At 45.8% G+C, this 17,225-nt stretch overlaps 1 gene segment (V, D, J or C); it reads right to left on the bottom strand.

Annotated features, from left to right (window-relative positions):
* Positions 1 to 16,083: 16,083 nt before the first annotated feature.
* On the bottom strand, positions 16,084 to 16,618 carry LOC128846168 (T cell receptor alpha variable 4-like). The segment is given in 2 exon segments: positions 16,084 to 16,382; positions 16,543 to 16,618. Coding segments are annotated over 2 exon segments (345 nt in total).
* Between the last annotated feature and the right edge of the window lie 607 nt (positions 16,619 to 17,225).

Raw genomic sequence — 17,225 nt, 5'->3', positions numbered from 1 at the left:
GGTAACTGGTTGGAAAACCATTCCCAGAGAGTAGTTATCAGTGTTTGACAGTCGTGCTGGAAGGGCATAACAAGTGGGGTCCCATAGGGATAACTTCTGGGTCCGGTTCTTTTCAATATCTTCCTCAATGATTTAGATAATGACATAGGTCAGTGCTCTTCACCATTTTTGAAGTGGGGGGCACTTTGGCAAAAAAAAAACCCACCCTTCAATATGAGAGTCAAGGTGTGGGATGCGGGGGTGAGCGCTCCGGGGTGGAGCTGGGGATGAGAGGTTCGGGTGCAGAGGGGCTCAGGGCTGGGGCAGCTGGTTGGGATGGGGTGGTGAGGGATCTGGTTGGGGATGCGTGATTTGGGCTGGGGCCAGGGATTGGGAGTTGGGGTGCAGGCAGGCTGCCCTGGGTCTGGGGCCGGAGGGCTCCCCCAAGCCCTCTCCCTGCCAGCTGCAGCTAGCTCCAGGGAAAGGGTTTCTCTCTTCCCCTGCTGGCAGACAGCAGGGAGTTCCAGGGGAGAGGGGCCCTCTCTCCTAGAGGGAACTTATGGAGCTGCACTTAGGGTAGACGGTAGCCACTGCTGGCTTGAGGGCCTTGCAAGGAAGAACACTGACATAGACAACATACTTATAAAGTTTGTGGATGACACCAAGCTGGGAGAAGTTGCAAGTGCTTTGGAGAAAAAGATTCAAATTCACGATGATCTGGGCAAACTGGAGAAATGGTCGGAAGTAAATAGGGTGAAATTCAATAAGGACAAATTCAAAGTAAAAAGAAGGACAGGAGTACTTGTGGCACCTTAGAGACTAACAAATTTATTAGAGCATGCTCTAATAAATTTGTTAGTCTCTAAGGTGCCACAAGTACTCCTGTTCTTCTTTTTGCGGATACAGACTAACACGGCTGCTACTCTGAAAATTCAAAGTAGTCCACTTAGGAAGGAACAATCAGTTGCACACATACAGACTGGGAAATGACTGCCTCGGAAGGATGTGGTAAATGAGGAGGGGGAGAGCACCCTTTTATGGACACCTAGCCACTCAGTTAGCTATAAAACTCATTCTTAGTAGTGTTATTCTATTTGCCTTACCTGTAAAGGGTTAAGAAGTCTCACTGAAATGCTTAGGTAAGAGGAATTGAGTTGACACCTGGCCAAAAAAGCCAATGGGAAGACTAGAAACTTTCATATTTGAAAAAAAAAATCCCCTCTGTCTGTCTGTTTGTTTTTGTTCTCTCCGCTGGAGAGCCAGAGCAGCGGGTATGCTGTAAGAAGCTTGGGCCAGATATGAAAATTCCTCAGCATTCATACCTGGAATTACTCCTTTGGAAAGTAAGTAGAACAGGGAATGTTTAGTTAGACACGATCAGGTTTATCTCTTTATTTGAGCTTGTGGATTCCTCTGTGCTAAACACAGGTGCTTTTGTTTTCTTTTTGTAACCTTTAAACTGGACCCCAGGGAAGCCATTCCTGGTGTTTAATCCTTTTCAGTTGCTCTTCTAATATCTAGCAACACCCTGATTTTACCCGTTTTCTTTCTTTTTTAAAAAAATAAAAATTACCTTTTTTATGAACATGATCGGATTCCTGTGTCTCAGGAGGTAAAGAGGTCCGTGTGCATGTTGTTCAGTTCGCTGCTAAGAGGAACAAAGGGTTCCAGGTTCAGCTGGTGGCAACAGCTGATTTCCTTTTCTCTTTTCTTTCCTGGCTCTTTCCCGGAGGAGGGTGAAAGAGCTTGAGGTTACCCCACAAGAACGAATTGCCAAGTGCGCCTTCCTGGGCTCTCACGGGGGTTTCCATTTGGGTGGTGGTGGCAGCGATTGGACCCAAGGCCAGGGGATCTGTAACCTTGGGAGTTTAATACAAGCCTGGAGCTACAGCCCACTTCTTCGGATGCATAGAATGGAACATATATTGAGGAGATATATATGCACACATACAGAGAGCATGAACAGGTGGGAGTTGTCTTACCAACTCTGAGAGGCGAATTAAGTAAGAGGGAAAAAAAACTTTTGAAGTGATAATCAAGATAGCCCAGTACAGACAGTTTGATAAGCAGTGTGAGAATACTTACAAGGGGAGATAGATTCAATGTTTGTAATGGCTCAGCCATTCCCAGTCTCTATTTAAGCCTAAATTGATTGTATCTAATTTGCATATCAATTCAAGCTCAGCAGTTTCTCGTTGGAGTCTGTTTTTGAAGCTTTTTGGTTGCAAAATTGCCACCCGCAGGTCTGTCATTGAATGACCAGACAGGTTGAAGTGTTCTCCTACTGGTTTTTGAATGTTATGATTCCTGATGTCAGATTTGTGTCCATTTATTCTTTTGCGTAGAGACTTTCCGGTTTGGCCAATGTACATGGCAGAGGGACCATCAGGAATCATAACATTAAAAAACCAGTAGGAGAATACTTTAACCTGTCTGGTCATTCAATGACAGGCCTGCGGGTGGCACCCAGTCACCCAGCGCAGCACCTGCAACAAGACAATCCCTCTCCGCTGAGCTTGGTCCGTGCACGCATGGAAAGATTTCCAATGATAAAATGTATTCATATATCCGGCCAGTAGGTAGCACTGCTCGCCTATTGATTTTCCACAACATGCGAAGAGACCCTGTCTGTACTCATGTTTTTAAACTCATATAAGTTCTCTAACTAATCACACACAAATATAATTTTATTTGATGTTCGGATAGAGATTTGACTCTGGTCCATTGGAAACCGGTAGCTGAACCACGCTTTACCCAACCACAAATAGGATATTCTTTTATTGCCGTAGTGTTTTCCCACATATGTCAATAAACTGAGGTTTTCACAGTTAGGATTTCTCATAAACTGGCCCCAGTTTATAATGATAAAAGTATTCCTACGATGTTTCCTGAGTGACAAAGCCCATGCACTGTGTATTCTGCAAGGGTGATGTTTTAATGGAGCTGTTTGAATGAGGATTTCAGGTTTGGGAGGAGTAACTTGAAACCAACATTCAGTATGTTTTCAACAGCGCTTTCAAGTCCCCTGCAGGACGCTGATTCCCGCATCGGTGTGCTTAACGTCTCTCTGCAGCAAGGAAAGGAGGGTTTTTGTACAGATATGCTATGTGGCTCTGTCACTGTGCCTTCTGCAGGGCGCAGAGATACACCGCTGTGTCTGCCAGCTCCAGGGCTGTGATGTTCAGAACTGTCGAGCTGTCGTTCGCCTGGGAAGAAAACCTCTCCTGGGCGAAACCTGCGGTGTCACTGAGATCTCTGTAGGACTTCGCTCCTCTCCAGAGAATGTACTGCGGGGCTTGGTGCGGATACTGCCGGTACCAGTACAGATAGACATTACTAGAGCTGGTATCATAAGAACAACTGAGCGACACAGTGTTTCCTTCTGATTTAGAAACTTCAGGCTCCCTGGACTGGACCGAGTCACCCAGAGCAGCACCTGCAGAAAGACAATCAAATCCAAGGGCAACGTTTCAACTGCACTTGACCCATAGAACTGGCTCTAGGTGCATTGCAATGTAAGGTTTGGAATTTCAAACAAGACTAAGGGGTTTAGGTGCCTTACACCAGATGATTTAAAAGTAATAGAGTAGGTTAGAGTTAGGTGAGACTTAGAGAAATTGTTTGAGGATAGGTTTAGAGTTCGGTAGGAGATGTGCATACACATTTTTTAGCCGCCTTTGAAAATGAGCCCCTTTACCTAGGTGATTAAATATCCAAATACTGAGAATCAAACACTTGTCCATGATGTCTCCTATAGCGACCGAGTTTGACTCTTTCAGATGTTGCTGGAAGAGGCTTTTAAGCTTCTGGTCTCTGAAAGCAGCTACAAGTGGGCGAGATTAATCAGAAACAAGCCTAAAGGAAGAGGGCGGAGTTTGGAAAACTGACCTGACCCCGGAAACACCGCTGGCTCCCTGTTACTCTGCAGTTGACAGCGTGCGAAGATTGAGTGAAGAAGGACTGATTTGTGGCTTAGGTGTTAGGGTAGGAGAGATTTCAGTACATACTCAGAGGCGTTAAGAATGACAAATGGGATTTTCGAAGGAGAAATTTAATGAGAGTTAAATATCAAATTCCAGTAATGTCCTTTGAAATTCCCAGCCAATGTTCTTGAGGTTTTTTTTTTTTTCCTGCATTTCTGTTTCTCCGCTGCTGAAAGTTAAAATAAAGAAAACATGGAAAGATGTCAAAAGACAAAACAAACTCATAATTTTCACCATTAGGTGTCGCTGCATTCACGTTATTTTTCCACACTATACACAGATCGCATTTGATATGTAGGGCTTCTTTAAAAATAAGACAAGGTAATAACACTTTCCAAACAAGCCAGCTAAATATCCAAGTTTTCAATTAGATTTTTGATTACATTACACCTTGAGGGAGTTTGAAACCAGAGCTTTACCTCATCACAGATATAATTAACAGGTATTTTGAAGGTATATTGTCCATATATTTAATTTTAGTTCATGTGTTTTAACCTAATTTTGCCAAAAATGAATGTAACTGTTGTTTCAACCTATATTTTTTCAGTCATTCTTGTTAGCCATGTTTCAGTTACAATCTCTCTTGTTTTTTTGTTTTGTTTTGTTTTGTTTTGGTTTTTTTTAATTATTATTATTTATTATTATTTTACGCCGACCGCGGTATCTGTGCCATTCAGACATGAGTAAAGATGCCCCAAATTCTTCCCAATTTAAGTTATTTCCCTTTATATTCTCCAAAGCTTATGTTTTAATGTTGCTATTTTGAGTAAGCACTTACTTTGGCGGAGGACAGAGCGTGGACTAACTAAACCGACAGCTCCATAATCACCCACAAATGTTTGTATTGAATGAGGTTAAAAAACATTCAAATGCGCTGCTTGTGGCTTTTAATTTCTGCAACTTCCGCTGCAGCAAGGCGAGGGGAGTTTTTGTGTCTGCCAGCTGCAGGGCTGTGATGTTCAGAACTGTGGAGCTGTCATCGGCCTGGGGAGAAAACATCTCCTGGGCGAAACCTGAGATATCACTCAATGTGAATCCCCTCGCTGCTCTGCGGAGAACGTACTGCAGGGCTTGGCTGGGATAACGGAGGTACCAGTACAGATAGACACGGGTGTCGCTGAGAGTCCCAGAGGAGTTTCCTTCTATTCGAGACACGTAGAGTTCCCCAGGCTGGGCCCAGTCTCCCAGCGCTGCGCTTGCATCTAGACAATCACATCCAAGGACATCACCTCAACTGTACTTGTCACATGTAAATGACTCCAAGCGCATTGCACTTTAAGGCTGGGGATTGCAAAGAAGTCGAGGAGATTTGGATACCTCACTCCAAAGGAAATGAAGTTGGCATTAAGGTTAATTCTAGGATTAGGGTAAAGTTAACTCCAATTATTGGGGTTAGGGTTAGAGTTGGGGTGTGGCGGTGGGTGTTGGGCAGGGCTAGGGTTAGGTTTACAATGTATTGGGACCTGGTCGCCTAAATCTCTTGGGCTGCTTTAAACATCTCAATCTGTTTACCTAAGAGATTGAACATCCAAATTCTGAAAATGAAAGAGTTCTCCATGATTTCTTTTATAGCAGACAGGTTTGACTCGTCCCAGATGTTGCTGCGAACAGGATCTGCAGTTACAACTGGGGAACATAGATCAGAAACCAGTCTGGGGGAAGAGGGCGGAGTTTGGGTGGGGGACTCTTAATAGACACAAGAAATAGACCGGGTTCAGCTTACTCTGTAGCGGACCTTAGTGGCGATGAGAGGGTGGGAAGAAGGCTGAGTCTGGGAAACAGGAGGTCTCCGTTTCCCCTTTCTGCCACAGATTCCCTTAGCGAATCTGGCCAATTGACTGAGTCTCTCTGTGCCTTAGTTCCCCCTCTGTACAGAGGAGTGATAACATTTCTTTGCCTGACCATGGGCATTATGGGGTAAATCCTTTTCAATCACTCAGATATTAAAGTGACGGGTATCATGTAGTATTGACCAGTAACATAGACTGGGATGTAGTCGGGCTCCTAACACGCATCCTAACTCTCTCCGGCTCTCATGAAATCCCAGGAGAGATTCGCGGGAGGAATTGTTTAAAATTATTAGTGTGTTTCTTCAACAGCCTTTATTATCAGCGCGGCTGCAATGGGAGAACATTCAAATTCTGTAGAACAATGAACGGATTTCAACTCGCAACACGTATTTATTCTATTCACCAGCAGATGGCGCTGCTTTGCCATTAGTTCGCCACACCACACTCATAGAAAGCATCGCTTTTATCGTGTGGGAAATATACTTAAAAAAAGTAATACAAAGGAATGTCAGTAACCAAACCAATCAGCCCATCATATGAATTTTTCTTCCATTCGAATACTCACTTCACTTTGGTAGCGTGGCACTCACTGTAGCTTCACCCCATCACACGCAGCCCAACATATTTGAAAACAACGAGGAGTCCGGTAGCATTTTAAAGAGTAACAGATTTATTTGGGCAATAATTTTTTGTTGTTTTTGTGCATACAGATTAACATGGCTACCCCTCTGATACTTGCCAACATACGTATTTTCACCTAATTTTTAAAATATTTCACCCACATTTTCCCACAAATGGCATTTTAAACAGTATTTTTTCCCATATTTTACTCATTCATTTTCACCCTGGTTGTACCAGAAATAAGGATTTCGATTTCATTTGTTATCTGGATTTTTATTCTCCCATTTGCACACCGCAGTTTAGTACAAATTAGCATTTCTTTTTGCCCCACACTATACACGTAGAGCCCTTTATATTCTCCAAGCGTGGCAGTTGAATGTAGCTCTTTAAATACTTAACTCTTGGAAGGAGCTAGAAGAAACAAATTCACCTCCCCTAGTCATCCGAAAATATATGGTTTTACATAGCAGAAGGAGTCCCCTCCAGAGATCTGCAAGCAGCATTAATCTCTGAAAATCGAATGCAGCAGGGCTGGGAGGGTTTTTGTACGGCTCTCCTATGTGGCTCTGTCACTGTGTCACATCCAGAGCGCAGAGATACACCGCTGTGTCCGCCAGCTCCAGGGCTTTGATGCTCAGAACTGTGGAGCTGTCATCAGCCTGGGAAGAAAATCTCTTCTGTGCGAAATCTGCGGTATTACTCTCATCTCTGGCTTGCTTCACTCCTCTGAAGAGAATGTACTGCGGGGCTTGGTTGGGAAACTGGCGGTACCAGTAGAGATAGACGTAGCCGGTAGAGCTGGTATCATAAGAACAAGTGAGGGTCACAGAGTCTCCTTCTCTTCCAGAGAAGTGGGGTTCCCTAGACTGGACCGAGTCCCCCAGCGCAGCACCTGCAACAAAACAATGAAATTAAGGGCATCATTTCACCTGTGCCTGACCCGCAGAGGTGCATTGCGGTGTGAGACTGGCAATTTCGAAAAATCTGAAGGGGTTTATGCGCCCGATGGCGTTTAAAATAAGATTAGGGCTAGAGTATAGTAGGTATTTGGCATTGCCGTTCGGTTTAGTTCTAAATTTAGGGTGTACGGGTCAGGTGGAGAGTCAGGTTCCAGATAGGGTTAAATGGTAAGTTGGACTTTTAAGTTCAGAAACCCCAGCTTGTTTACCTAGGTGATTAAATAGCCCAATGCTGAATATATAATACGTCTCCACGATTTTTTCCTATTGTGATTAAGTGAGACGCTGCAGATAGCGCTGCCAAGAGGAATCTAAACTTCACGGCTCTTCAGGCAGCTACAACTAACTGGGGGGTGGGGGATGGGGGAGGTTCATGAGAAACTGTCCTAGTGGAGGCGGGAGGGTTTGGGGGAAACTCTGAACAGACACAGGAAGCGCGGTGAGATGTGCTCAGTCTGCAGGTGACAAAGTGGTGACACTGAGGGGAGAAGAGTGAGCTGGTGGCTAAGGCTCTGGGCTGAGACACAGGAACCCTGGCTTCGATTCCCTGCTCTTCTACAGAGGCCGCCCACTCCCCCCGACCTTGGGCAAGGCAGTTGATGTCTTTCTGGGCTCCCTTTCCCTACCTCTACAAGACAGGCATAAGACCATCTTTCCCTCACGGCTGCATCGTGAGGCTGGATAATTTGAGGCGCTCTGATATCATTCAGAAGAAGCCCATGCAAATAAGTAGATTTTTTTAACAATTAAGTCTGAAATGTTCAGAGAAATTAAGAGAGTTAGGTGTCTAATTCACCTCGGTTCTTTTGAACTTCCTCGCAGCATTTTTAGAACAATTATTTTAATGCCTCTCTCTCTCTGCGTGTGTGTGTGTGTGTGTGTGTCCTCCTGGTTAAAATACCTTTTGCCAATACTTTTCGATTATCAAACCTCTGTTTGCCCCCAACATACATACAAAGCATTGCTTTAATCTAGCTTATTATTTAAAAGTAATGCAAGGAAACAACAGTACTCTAACAAAACACTCTAACATACAGGTTTTCATCTATGTTACCTAGAAAAACAGAGGCTGACAGAGGATGGGTGGAGATGGTGTCCCTAGAGCCTGTTTGTCAGAAGCTGGAAATGGATATCAGGGGATGGATCACTGGATGATTACCTGTTCTGTTTATTCTCTCTGGAGCACCTGGCATTGGCCACTGTCAGATACTGGGCTAGACAGACCACTGGTCTGACCCAGTACGGCCCTTGTTATGTTTGCGCAGGAATTTGCTTTTGGGAGGAATCGGAAGATATTCCTTGACACCACCAAAATTACTCCAAATGATGAGTTTCTTCACAGTATAATAAATCTGCCAAGGGCCCCTGCTTCCAGCCTTAATATGTCTAAATCCATCTGCAGCAGGGCTGGGAGGGTTTTTGCACAGCTCTGCCATGTGGATCTGTCACTGTGAACCGAGTGTTCAGAGGTCTATATGGAACAAAATGCCAGACAAAAAAGGACTTTGGGAACAAAAAGTGTTGAGTGTTTGCCTGGGAAACATCTAGGGGAGGTGAATGCAAATTCCCCAACAGAAACTCGGCCTTTTGAAGCTCTAGCCTGAGGAGTAAGTTTGTGTGTGACCAGCTATTAGCCAGGCTGGGTAGGGATAGTGTCCCGAGCCGCTGTTGGCCAGAAGCTGGGAATGGGTGACAAGGGATGGATCACTTGATGATTCCCTGTTCTGTTCATTCCCTCTGGGGCACCGGGCATTGGCCACTGTTGGCAGACGGGATACTGGGGTAGATGGACCTTTGTTCTAGCCCTTCTTATGTTTTTATCACTTATTACATGTGGGTAAGATTAAAGGCCCAAGCTATATAAAGGAACGACTAAATTATGTGTTTGTTATCCGTGGCAGTTATGACCCATGTGGAAAAAACCCGTGGTTGTGGGTTTAGAAGGACTGACACTTAGGCTGAAACCAGGGGCTACTCCCGAGAAGCCTTTTAGCATGTGGGTGATTTGTTTGTTCTAATGTGGGGTTTTTTATGTTTGTTGTTTTTTCTGTAACGCTTTCACCCTAGAAATACATGTGCTGTTTTAGAAACAGCTGCCTGGTAACTTGTAACTATGGCAATTACGCTGTTCGTTACCTCTGGAGAGAAAGCAAAGTACAGGAGCCGGGCCTCTTGGGCTGTCCGGCTCGCTTGGGGAACACAGTCTAGGCAGGAACTGAACCACTTGATCAGGCAGAGAAGAGAGGGGGGATCTAGGTGATCAGTGGGTCCCTTCTGGTTTTATAATCTATGGTTTAGAATTTCTGTTTGGGGGTTTTATGGAAGGAGTCACACCAAACCAAAACCATTCCCCCTCCCCCAAAAAAGTCTCTGCTGAAATGTTGTGACATGTTCTGAGGGGCTTCAGGGCGCGCCTAACCTCTGCTACGGTTACGCCTGGGGAAGGTTAGTCGGAAACCCGCCGAGAGGGAGGAGTTTGGGGTCCTCTTAACAGACACAGGAAACAAGCTGTGGTCAGGGAAGGCTGCAGTTGAAATCGCGGGTGGTGCAGGGAACAAAACTGGGTTTATAAATCAGTTTATGCTCGGAGAATGAAGATACCGGGGTTCGCTTCCTAACTCTACCACCGATTTCCCGTTTGCTCTGGGACAAGCCAGGAAATGGCTCTCTTCCTCAATTTTCTTATATGTGAAATGGAGATTGTAACATTTCTCCTTGTGCCACGGGGAGTATGAGGATAAACACGCTGCGGCGCTCAGTAGTGACTGGGAAGGGGGTTACATAACTACAGAGGCTGTTTTTAATTTAATGAAACCTGAACTTGTCCAAGGAGCAGAGCGAGTATCTAAACTCTCTTTTCAATGTTTCAGACTAAATTATTGACATAATTGTTTCCCTCTGTTTGGCCTGTTATTCTACAACCGCAGTGACCTGGAATTCACCATCTCTGACTCAAGGAATATTTCCACCACACCACTGAATTGCACACTAACCCACAGAAACCTTCCTACCAGCTGAAATTGTGGAAAAGCAGCATTACTTGCTCCATAACCTCAGCTGTGCATAACACAACGCTATCTGCGATGTTGCACCCCATAATGTATTATAGAAATATGCTTATGAGTATAAATATGACTTAACTGGAATATGTTTTATGCTACATATGCCATGTTGTTACATATCTTTGCAAAGGTCATGTTCTACTGAATGTATTCATCTTATTCGTGTGATCATTTTTATATCTGAAGTTGTAAGCATTGGCTCTATGCTTGTATTTAAAGTGTTTGCTGTAGGAAGCACCTAAGGCAGATTTGGTCAACATTGTGTGAAGGGGTTATTCAAGTAATTGGGAGTCCTTGGCTAACAGTGGACCTTGAGAGATGCCAATCCACATCTGAGCTTTCCTGGAAACGTTCAACTAACATGTAAATAATGGTGTTGGCCTGTAAAGAACTGAGTCATGCATGGACATGTGACTCCAAAACTCCATCTTGTAGCTGTGAGTCTGCACAGGAGAACACAAGGGGTTTCCACCCACAAGAGAAAGACTAAATAGGGCCTGGGAAACCCCTCCATTTTGTCTTCAGCTGGCTCAAGAGATAGCCTCTCCACACCAGAGAGATGCCTGAAAGACACTGGAACAAAGGACAGTAACTACAGGGGTGTGAGTGATTTCTGGACTCAGACTATGAAGGAGTCTAGTCTGTCAAAGAAGCTTATTGGAACATCTCTGAGGGTGAGATTTACCTGCATTTAGTTTCCTACTGTATTAGACTTAGACTTGCGTGGTTTTGGTTTTTTTGCTTGGTAATTTACTTTGTTCTGTCTGTTATTACTTGGAATCACTTAAATCCTATTTTTTAAATTTAATAAAATCACTTTTTACTTATGAATTAACCCAGAGCAAGTATTAATACCTGGGGGAGCAAACAGCTATGCATATCTCTCTATCAGTGTTATAGCGGGCAAAAAAATTATGAGTTTACTCTGTACATGCTTTATACAGAGTAAAACAGATTTATTTGGGGTTTGGATCCCATTGGGATCTGGGTATCGGGGTGTTGGAGACAGGAACACTTCTTAAGCTGTTTTCAATTAAGCCTGCAGCTTTTGGGGGATGTGGTTTGGACCTGGGTCTGGGTTTGTAGCAGGCCAGTCTGTCTGGCTCAACAAAGCAAGGAACTGAAGTCCCAAGCTGCCAGGAAAAACTGGCTTAGAGGTAGTCCCAGCACATCAGGTGGCAGTCCCAAGGAGGTTTCTGTGACTCAACCCGTCACACCATCCACAGCCTCAGAAACGGTGACATTATAATAAAAAAAGGATGAAAAAGGAGGTGCTGTAATTATCATGAATGGGTTGGAGTATGAACAAGAGGCTGCTAGACAACTCTCTCACACCACATTCTACAGGCCATTACCCTCTGACCCCACTGAGGATTGCCAAAAGAAACTACACCATCTGCTCAAGAAACTCCCTGAATAAGCACAGGAACAAATCTACACAGACACATCCCTAAAGCCCCGACCAGGGGTATTCTATCTGCTATCCAAGATCCATAAACCTGGGAATCCTGGATGCCCCATCATCTCAGGCATTGGCACCCTGACAGCAGGATTGTCTGGCTATGTAGACTCTCTCCTCAGACCCTATGCTACCGGCACTTCCAGCTATCCTCAAGACACCACTGACTTCCTGAGGAAATTACAATCCATTGGTGATCTTCCAGAAAATGCCATCCTAGCCACTATCAATGTAGAAGCCCTCTGCACCAACGTTCCACACAAAAATGGACTACAGGCCATCAGGAACAGTATCCCTAATAATGTCATGGCAAACCTGGTGTCTGAACTTTGTGACTTTGTCTTCACCCACAACTATTTCACATTTGGGGACAATGTATACCTTCAAATCAGCGGCACTGCTATGGGTACCCACATGGCCCCACAGTATGCCAACATTTTTATGGGAGAACAACGCTTCCTCAGCTCTCATCCCCTAGTGCCCCTCCTGTACTTCTGCTACATTGATAACATCTTCATCATCTGGACCCATGGAAAGGAGGAAATCCACCAGGATTTCAATCATTTCCACCCCACCATCACCCTCAGCCTGGACCAGTCCACACAAGAGATCCACTTCCTGGACACTACACTGCAAATAAGTGATGGTCAGATAAACACCACCCTATACTGGAGACCTACTGACCTCTATACTTACCTACATGCCTCCAGCTTTCATCCAGACCACATCACACGATCCATTGTCTACAGCCAAGTTCTAAAATACAACCACATTTGCTTCAATCCCTCAGACTGAGACAAACACTTACAGGATCTCTATCAAGCATTCTTAAAACTACAATACCCACCTGGTGAAGTGAAGAAACAGATTGACAGAGCCAGAAGGGTACCCAGAAGTCACCTACTGCAGCACAGGCCCAACAAAGTAAGTAACAGAACGCCACTAGCTGTCACCTTCAGCCCCCAACTAAAAACTCTTCAGCACATCATCAAGGATCCACAACCTATCCTGGAGGATGATCCCGCACTCTTACAGACCTTGGGAGACAGGCCAGTCCTTGCTTAAAGACAGCCCCCCAACCTGAAGCAAATACTTACCAGCAACTACACACCATGGAACAGAAACAGTAACCCTGGAACCAATCTCTGCAACAAACCCCGTTTCCAACTCTGTCCGCATATCTATTCAAGGGACACCATCATAGGACCTAACCACATCAGCCACACCATCAAGGGCGTGTTCACCTGCACATCTACCAATATGATATATGCCATCACGTACCAGCAATGCCCCTCTGCCATGCACATTGGCCAAATCGGACAGTCTCTATGCAAAAGAATAAATGGACACGAATCAGACATCAAGAACTGTAACATTCAAAAACCAGTAGGAGAGCACTTCAATCTCCCTGCTCACTCAATAACAGATCTTAAAGTGGCAATTCTTCAACAAAAAAACCTTCAAGAACAGACTTCAACGAGAAACTGCAGAACTGGAATGAATTTGCAACTTGACACTATCAAATTAGACCTGAATAAAGCCTGGGAGTGGTATGGTTCAGGACAAAAAGTAATTTTCCCTCTGTTGATACTCACCCCTTCTTGTCAACTGTTGGGAATGGGTCACATCCACCCTGATTGAACTGGCCTTGTTAGCACTGACCCCCCACTTGGTAAGACAACTCCCATCTTTTCATGTGCTGTATATTTATACCTCCCTACTGTATTTTTCACTCCATGCATCTGATGAAGTGGGTTATAGCCCACGAAAGCTTATGCCCAAATAGATGTGTGGGTCTCTAAGGTGCCACAAGGACTCCTCGTTGTTTTTGCAGATACAGACTAACCCGGCTACCCCTCTGAAACCTTTTCCAAAAGAGTTAATCCCTACTGCACAATTAATTATCAATTGCAAAAGGCGGGCATTACCAGGCGGTGAAGTGAAATCTCATTAATTTGCACTCAATACTCGCTAAATGGAGGGCGTTTTGTTTTGCTACATTTGGGAATCATTTTCTTCACAGTTTTACCTGTTTGTTCGTCTATTGATCCCTCATCACACAAACATCGAAGTATCTGGGACTATTGTAGTTACTTTCTTGGTTTCACCTTTAAACCTACTTCATCTTTTTTCTTTACCGAATCTGGTTGCCTTATAATACTGCCAAAGAGTTCAACTTTCTCACGTTTAAAGAACAGCCAATCCCCGTATGGTGTGGTAAGGAAGGAGATCTTAGTAGTACCTTATTTTTAAAAGACTAGTCTATTTTACATGGTTTGTCTACAGGATTTGGCTGCTAAAACATTAAGGTGATGGGGAACATTATAAAAATGATGATAGATGGGTGGGTGGATGGATAGATAACGGGCCGGGTAGGATAAACCAGTGGAGGTTTCACGTGACAAGGAAACTCAGAGCGTGACCCAAAACACATTGACCTCAACATCAGTCCGTCCTTTGACTTAAGCTGTCTCGGGCTCAGACCCTGAATTCGGATTTTCGGAGGGGCCTGAGGGAGTTAGGTCCCCTAATGCCGCTGAACTGCGTCTTTCTCTAGATTTCTTTAGAACTCACCCCGCTTAAATGTTCTCTTCCTCCTTTCTGGTTTCTTACCTTCTCCTCCCCACCCTCCCCGCCGCGACTTGTCTCCCTCCCCACGAACATACACTAGCTACCAGCCCCGGAGTAGGGGATTTATTGTACGGGAGCCTCCCCTGGCTGTCCCACTGTGTCGCTCCGAGCACAGTAATACACAGCTGCGTCTGCGAGCCGCACCCTGCGCAGGGCGAAGGTGCTGTTTTCTTTATCCCTGGAGATGTGCAAGGTTCCCTCTGGGTCGGGGCTGTGAGCAGTTCCACTGAATCCAGTCACTATAAATTCGGGTCCTCGGTTCGAAAACTGCCGGTACCAGAGTATATTATCAGCGCTGGCTGAGGGGTGAGAGCAGGTGAGGTTCAGTTCGGCTCCCTCCAAAGCTTCCGCCGAGACCGGCTGCTGGATCTTGGCTCTGCCTGGAGCGCCTGGGAAGGAAAACCAGACAGAGAATTAAGTTAGTGCGTATTAAATGTCTAAGGAATTTTAGAAGTAAAATCATCCTTCCTGAGACTGCCATGCCTGTTTAAACATCTAGGAAGAGAGAGGGAAGGAGGGAAGGGGGGACAGAGGTGGTGTACTGGGTTAGATGGATGGATGGATGGATATTGGAAACACGAAATCTTACTCAAAACAAGAACCAGCACAATCGCTGAGCCCCCGATTGTTCCCATCCTCAGAAAAATCTGGATTCCTCTGCTCTTCTGCAGGGGTCAGGCCCTTGTCTCTCTCTCCAGCCCCGAGGACAGTCAGTGAGACAGAAGCTCGGTCCTTTTTTCCTACAGCTGCAAACCCAAGGGAGAGAGACGCATGCAATGATGTTGCTGCTTTATTTTGGGATGTGTCACTGCTGGTGCCAATCACACAAAGCCCCTTCTGTGTCTGCTTGGCAAGTGCCCTGTGTCTGCCAGGAGGCGGCTCAGATAGGGTGACATGGGAACTAGACCGCATGAAAAACCCAAAGGGTGAAAGAGACTCATGGGTCATCGCGTTTACACTGGGCGCTTCTGCTTGGACTGCAGCGCCCTCTGCCGGGGAACTGTAGAAGTGTTCAACAGAACCGCCCCTCCTCTCCCACAGATTAATTTTCCCAACTGAGTTCGTCTCTGCAGCACACACGGCTCGTCTGCAAACGGCGGGTGTTGTCAGGCAGCCCCAGTGCAGTACTAATTTACCCTGATTTCCCGCTAAATCGTGAGAGATTATTAAAGCTGAATGGGATTGACTAATTAATTAGGCAATAATCGGGGTTTCCCCCCAGTAATATTTTTGGCCAGATGGAAGAAAAGGAGGATGTTGTAGGGTGCAGCTATATAAGATATTGTCCTTGCAGTTGGAGTGAGACGGGTTTTTGGTTTGTTTGTGTCATGGTTTTACCTTTTACTGGGCTTCAGATTTCTCTCCGAAGAGGACTTTTTTAGATCTTTGCCAGAGTATCAGACCTCACCAGTCGCCTCAATTCATAATTAGGCGCACTGAGACTTTTGTAAATTTTGCCCTAATTGTTTTATTAATTTCTTTTTTTCTACTCTGGTCACCCTTGTTTCACACTCTCCGCCCGGAAACACACCCCACATCCCCCCTCCCCCCCGCCACCCCGGAGTGAGATACTTATTGTACGGGGGCCGCCCCTGGTTGTCACACTGTGTCGCTCAGAGCACAATAATACACCGCTGCGTCTGCCAGCCGCACCCTGCGCAGGGACAATGTGCTGGATTTTCTGTCTTCAGGAATGTGCAAAGCTCCCTCTGGGTCGATGCTGTTAACGATTCCCTGGTATCCCGAGACTATATACTGGGGCCCTCGGCTCGCGAACTGCCGGTACCAAACTATAGTTTCAGTTGTTACGGAACCGTGAGAGCAGGTGAGGTTCAGTTCGGCTCCGTCCAAAGCTTCTGCGGAGCGCGGCTGCCGGATCTCGGCTCTGCCCGGGGCGCCTAGGAGAGAAAACGCAGCAGCGAATTAATTTAGTGGGCATGAAACTTCCAGTCGCCAAACCCCATCCTTTCCCTGTGCCTGCCAGGGGTGGTTAGAAGAGCGCAGAAGGGAGAACGCGGAAGGGAAGAGAGAGATTGGAAAATGTGTGATCTTTCCGACCTGAAACAAAAACCAGCACAAGCGCCGAGCCCAGCATTGGTACCATGGCCACAGGGGACTCTCGGGGTCTCTGCTCCTCCCCGGGATCAGCCCCTGGTCTCGCTGCCTTGCCCTGCGCAAACGGGCGAGAGGGAAGCGTTGCCCGTTTCCTTAGACGGGGGGGAGGGATAGCTCAGTGGTTTGAGCAGTGGCCTGCTAAACCCAGGGATGTGAATTCAATCCTTGAGGGAACTGGGGTAAAAATCTGTCTAGGGATTGGTCCTGCTTTGAGCAGGGGGTTGGACTAGATGACCTCCTGAGGTCCCTTCCAACCCTGCTATTCTATGATTCTAGAGCGGGGAGGACTAAATAACAGGCCAAGATGCTACTGCCGGAGCTGGAGGTATGAGGGACTCGGGGAGAGGCGCATAAACACGTTTCTCCCTCTCTGTCTTTGAGCTGCCTTTCGTCTGAGCCTCCAAAACTGCGTCTGTCAGGAGGCAGGCTCGGGATGGGGGCAGGGGACCTCAATCGACTGTATGAAAAGCCAGGTGAAGCAGTAGACCGAGGTGTCATTATGTCCATATAGGGACCAGTTTTTGCTTGTACGGCAGCAACCCCTGGCGGTGATAGATGGATGGAGAGATAGCCCTGGGGATGGATAGATAAGAACGGCCATACTGGGTCAGACCAAAGGTCCATCT

Source organism: Malaclemys terrapin, chromosome 12, assembly GCF_027887155.1.
Source record: "Malaclemys terrapin pileata isolate rMalTer1 chromosome 12, rMalTer1.hap1, whole genome shotgun sequence".
NCBI classification, from domain to species: Eukaryota; Metazoa; Chordata; order Testudines; family Emydidae; genus Malaclemys; species Malaclemys terrapin.
This window is presented reverse-complemented; position numbering and strand designations above follow the sequence as displayed.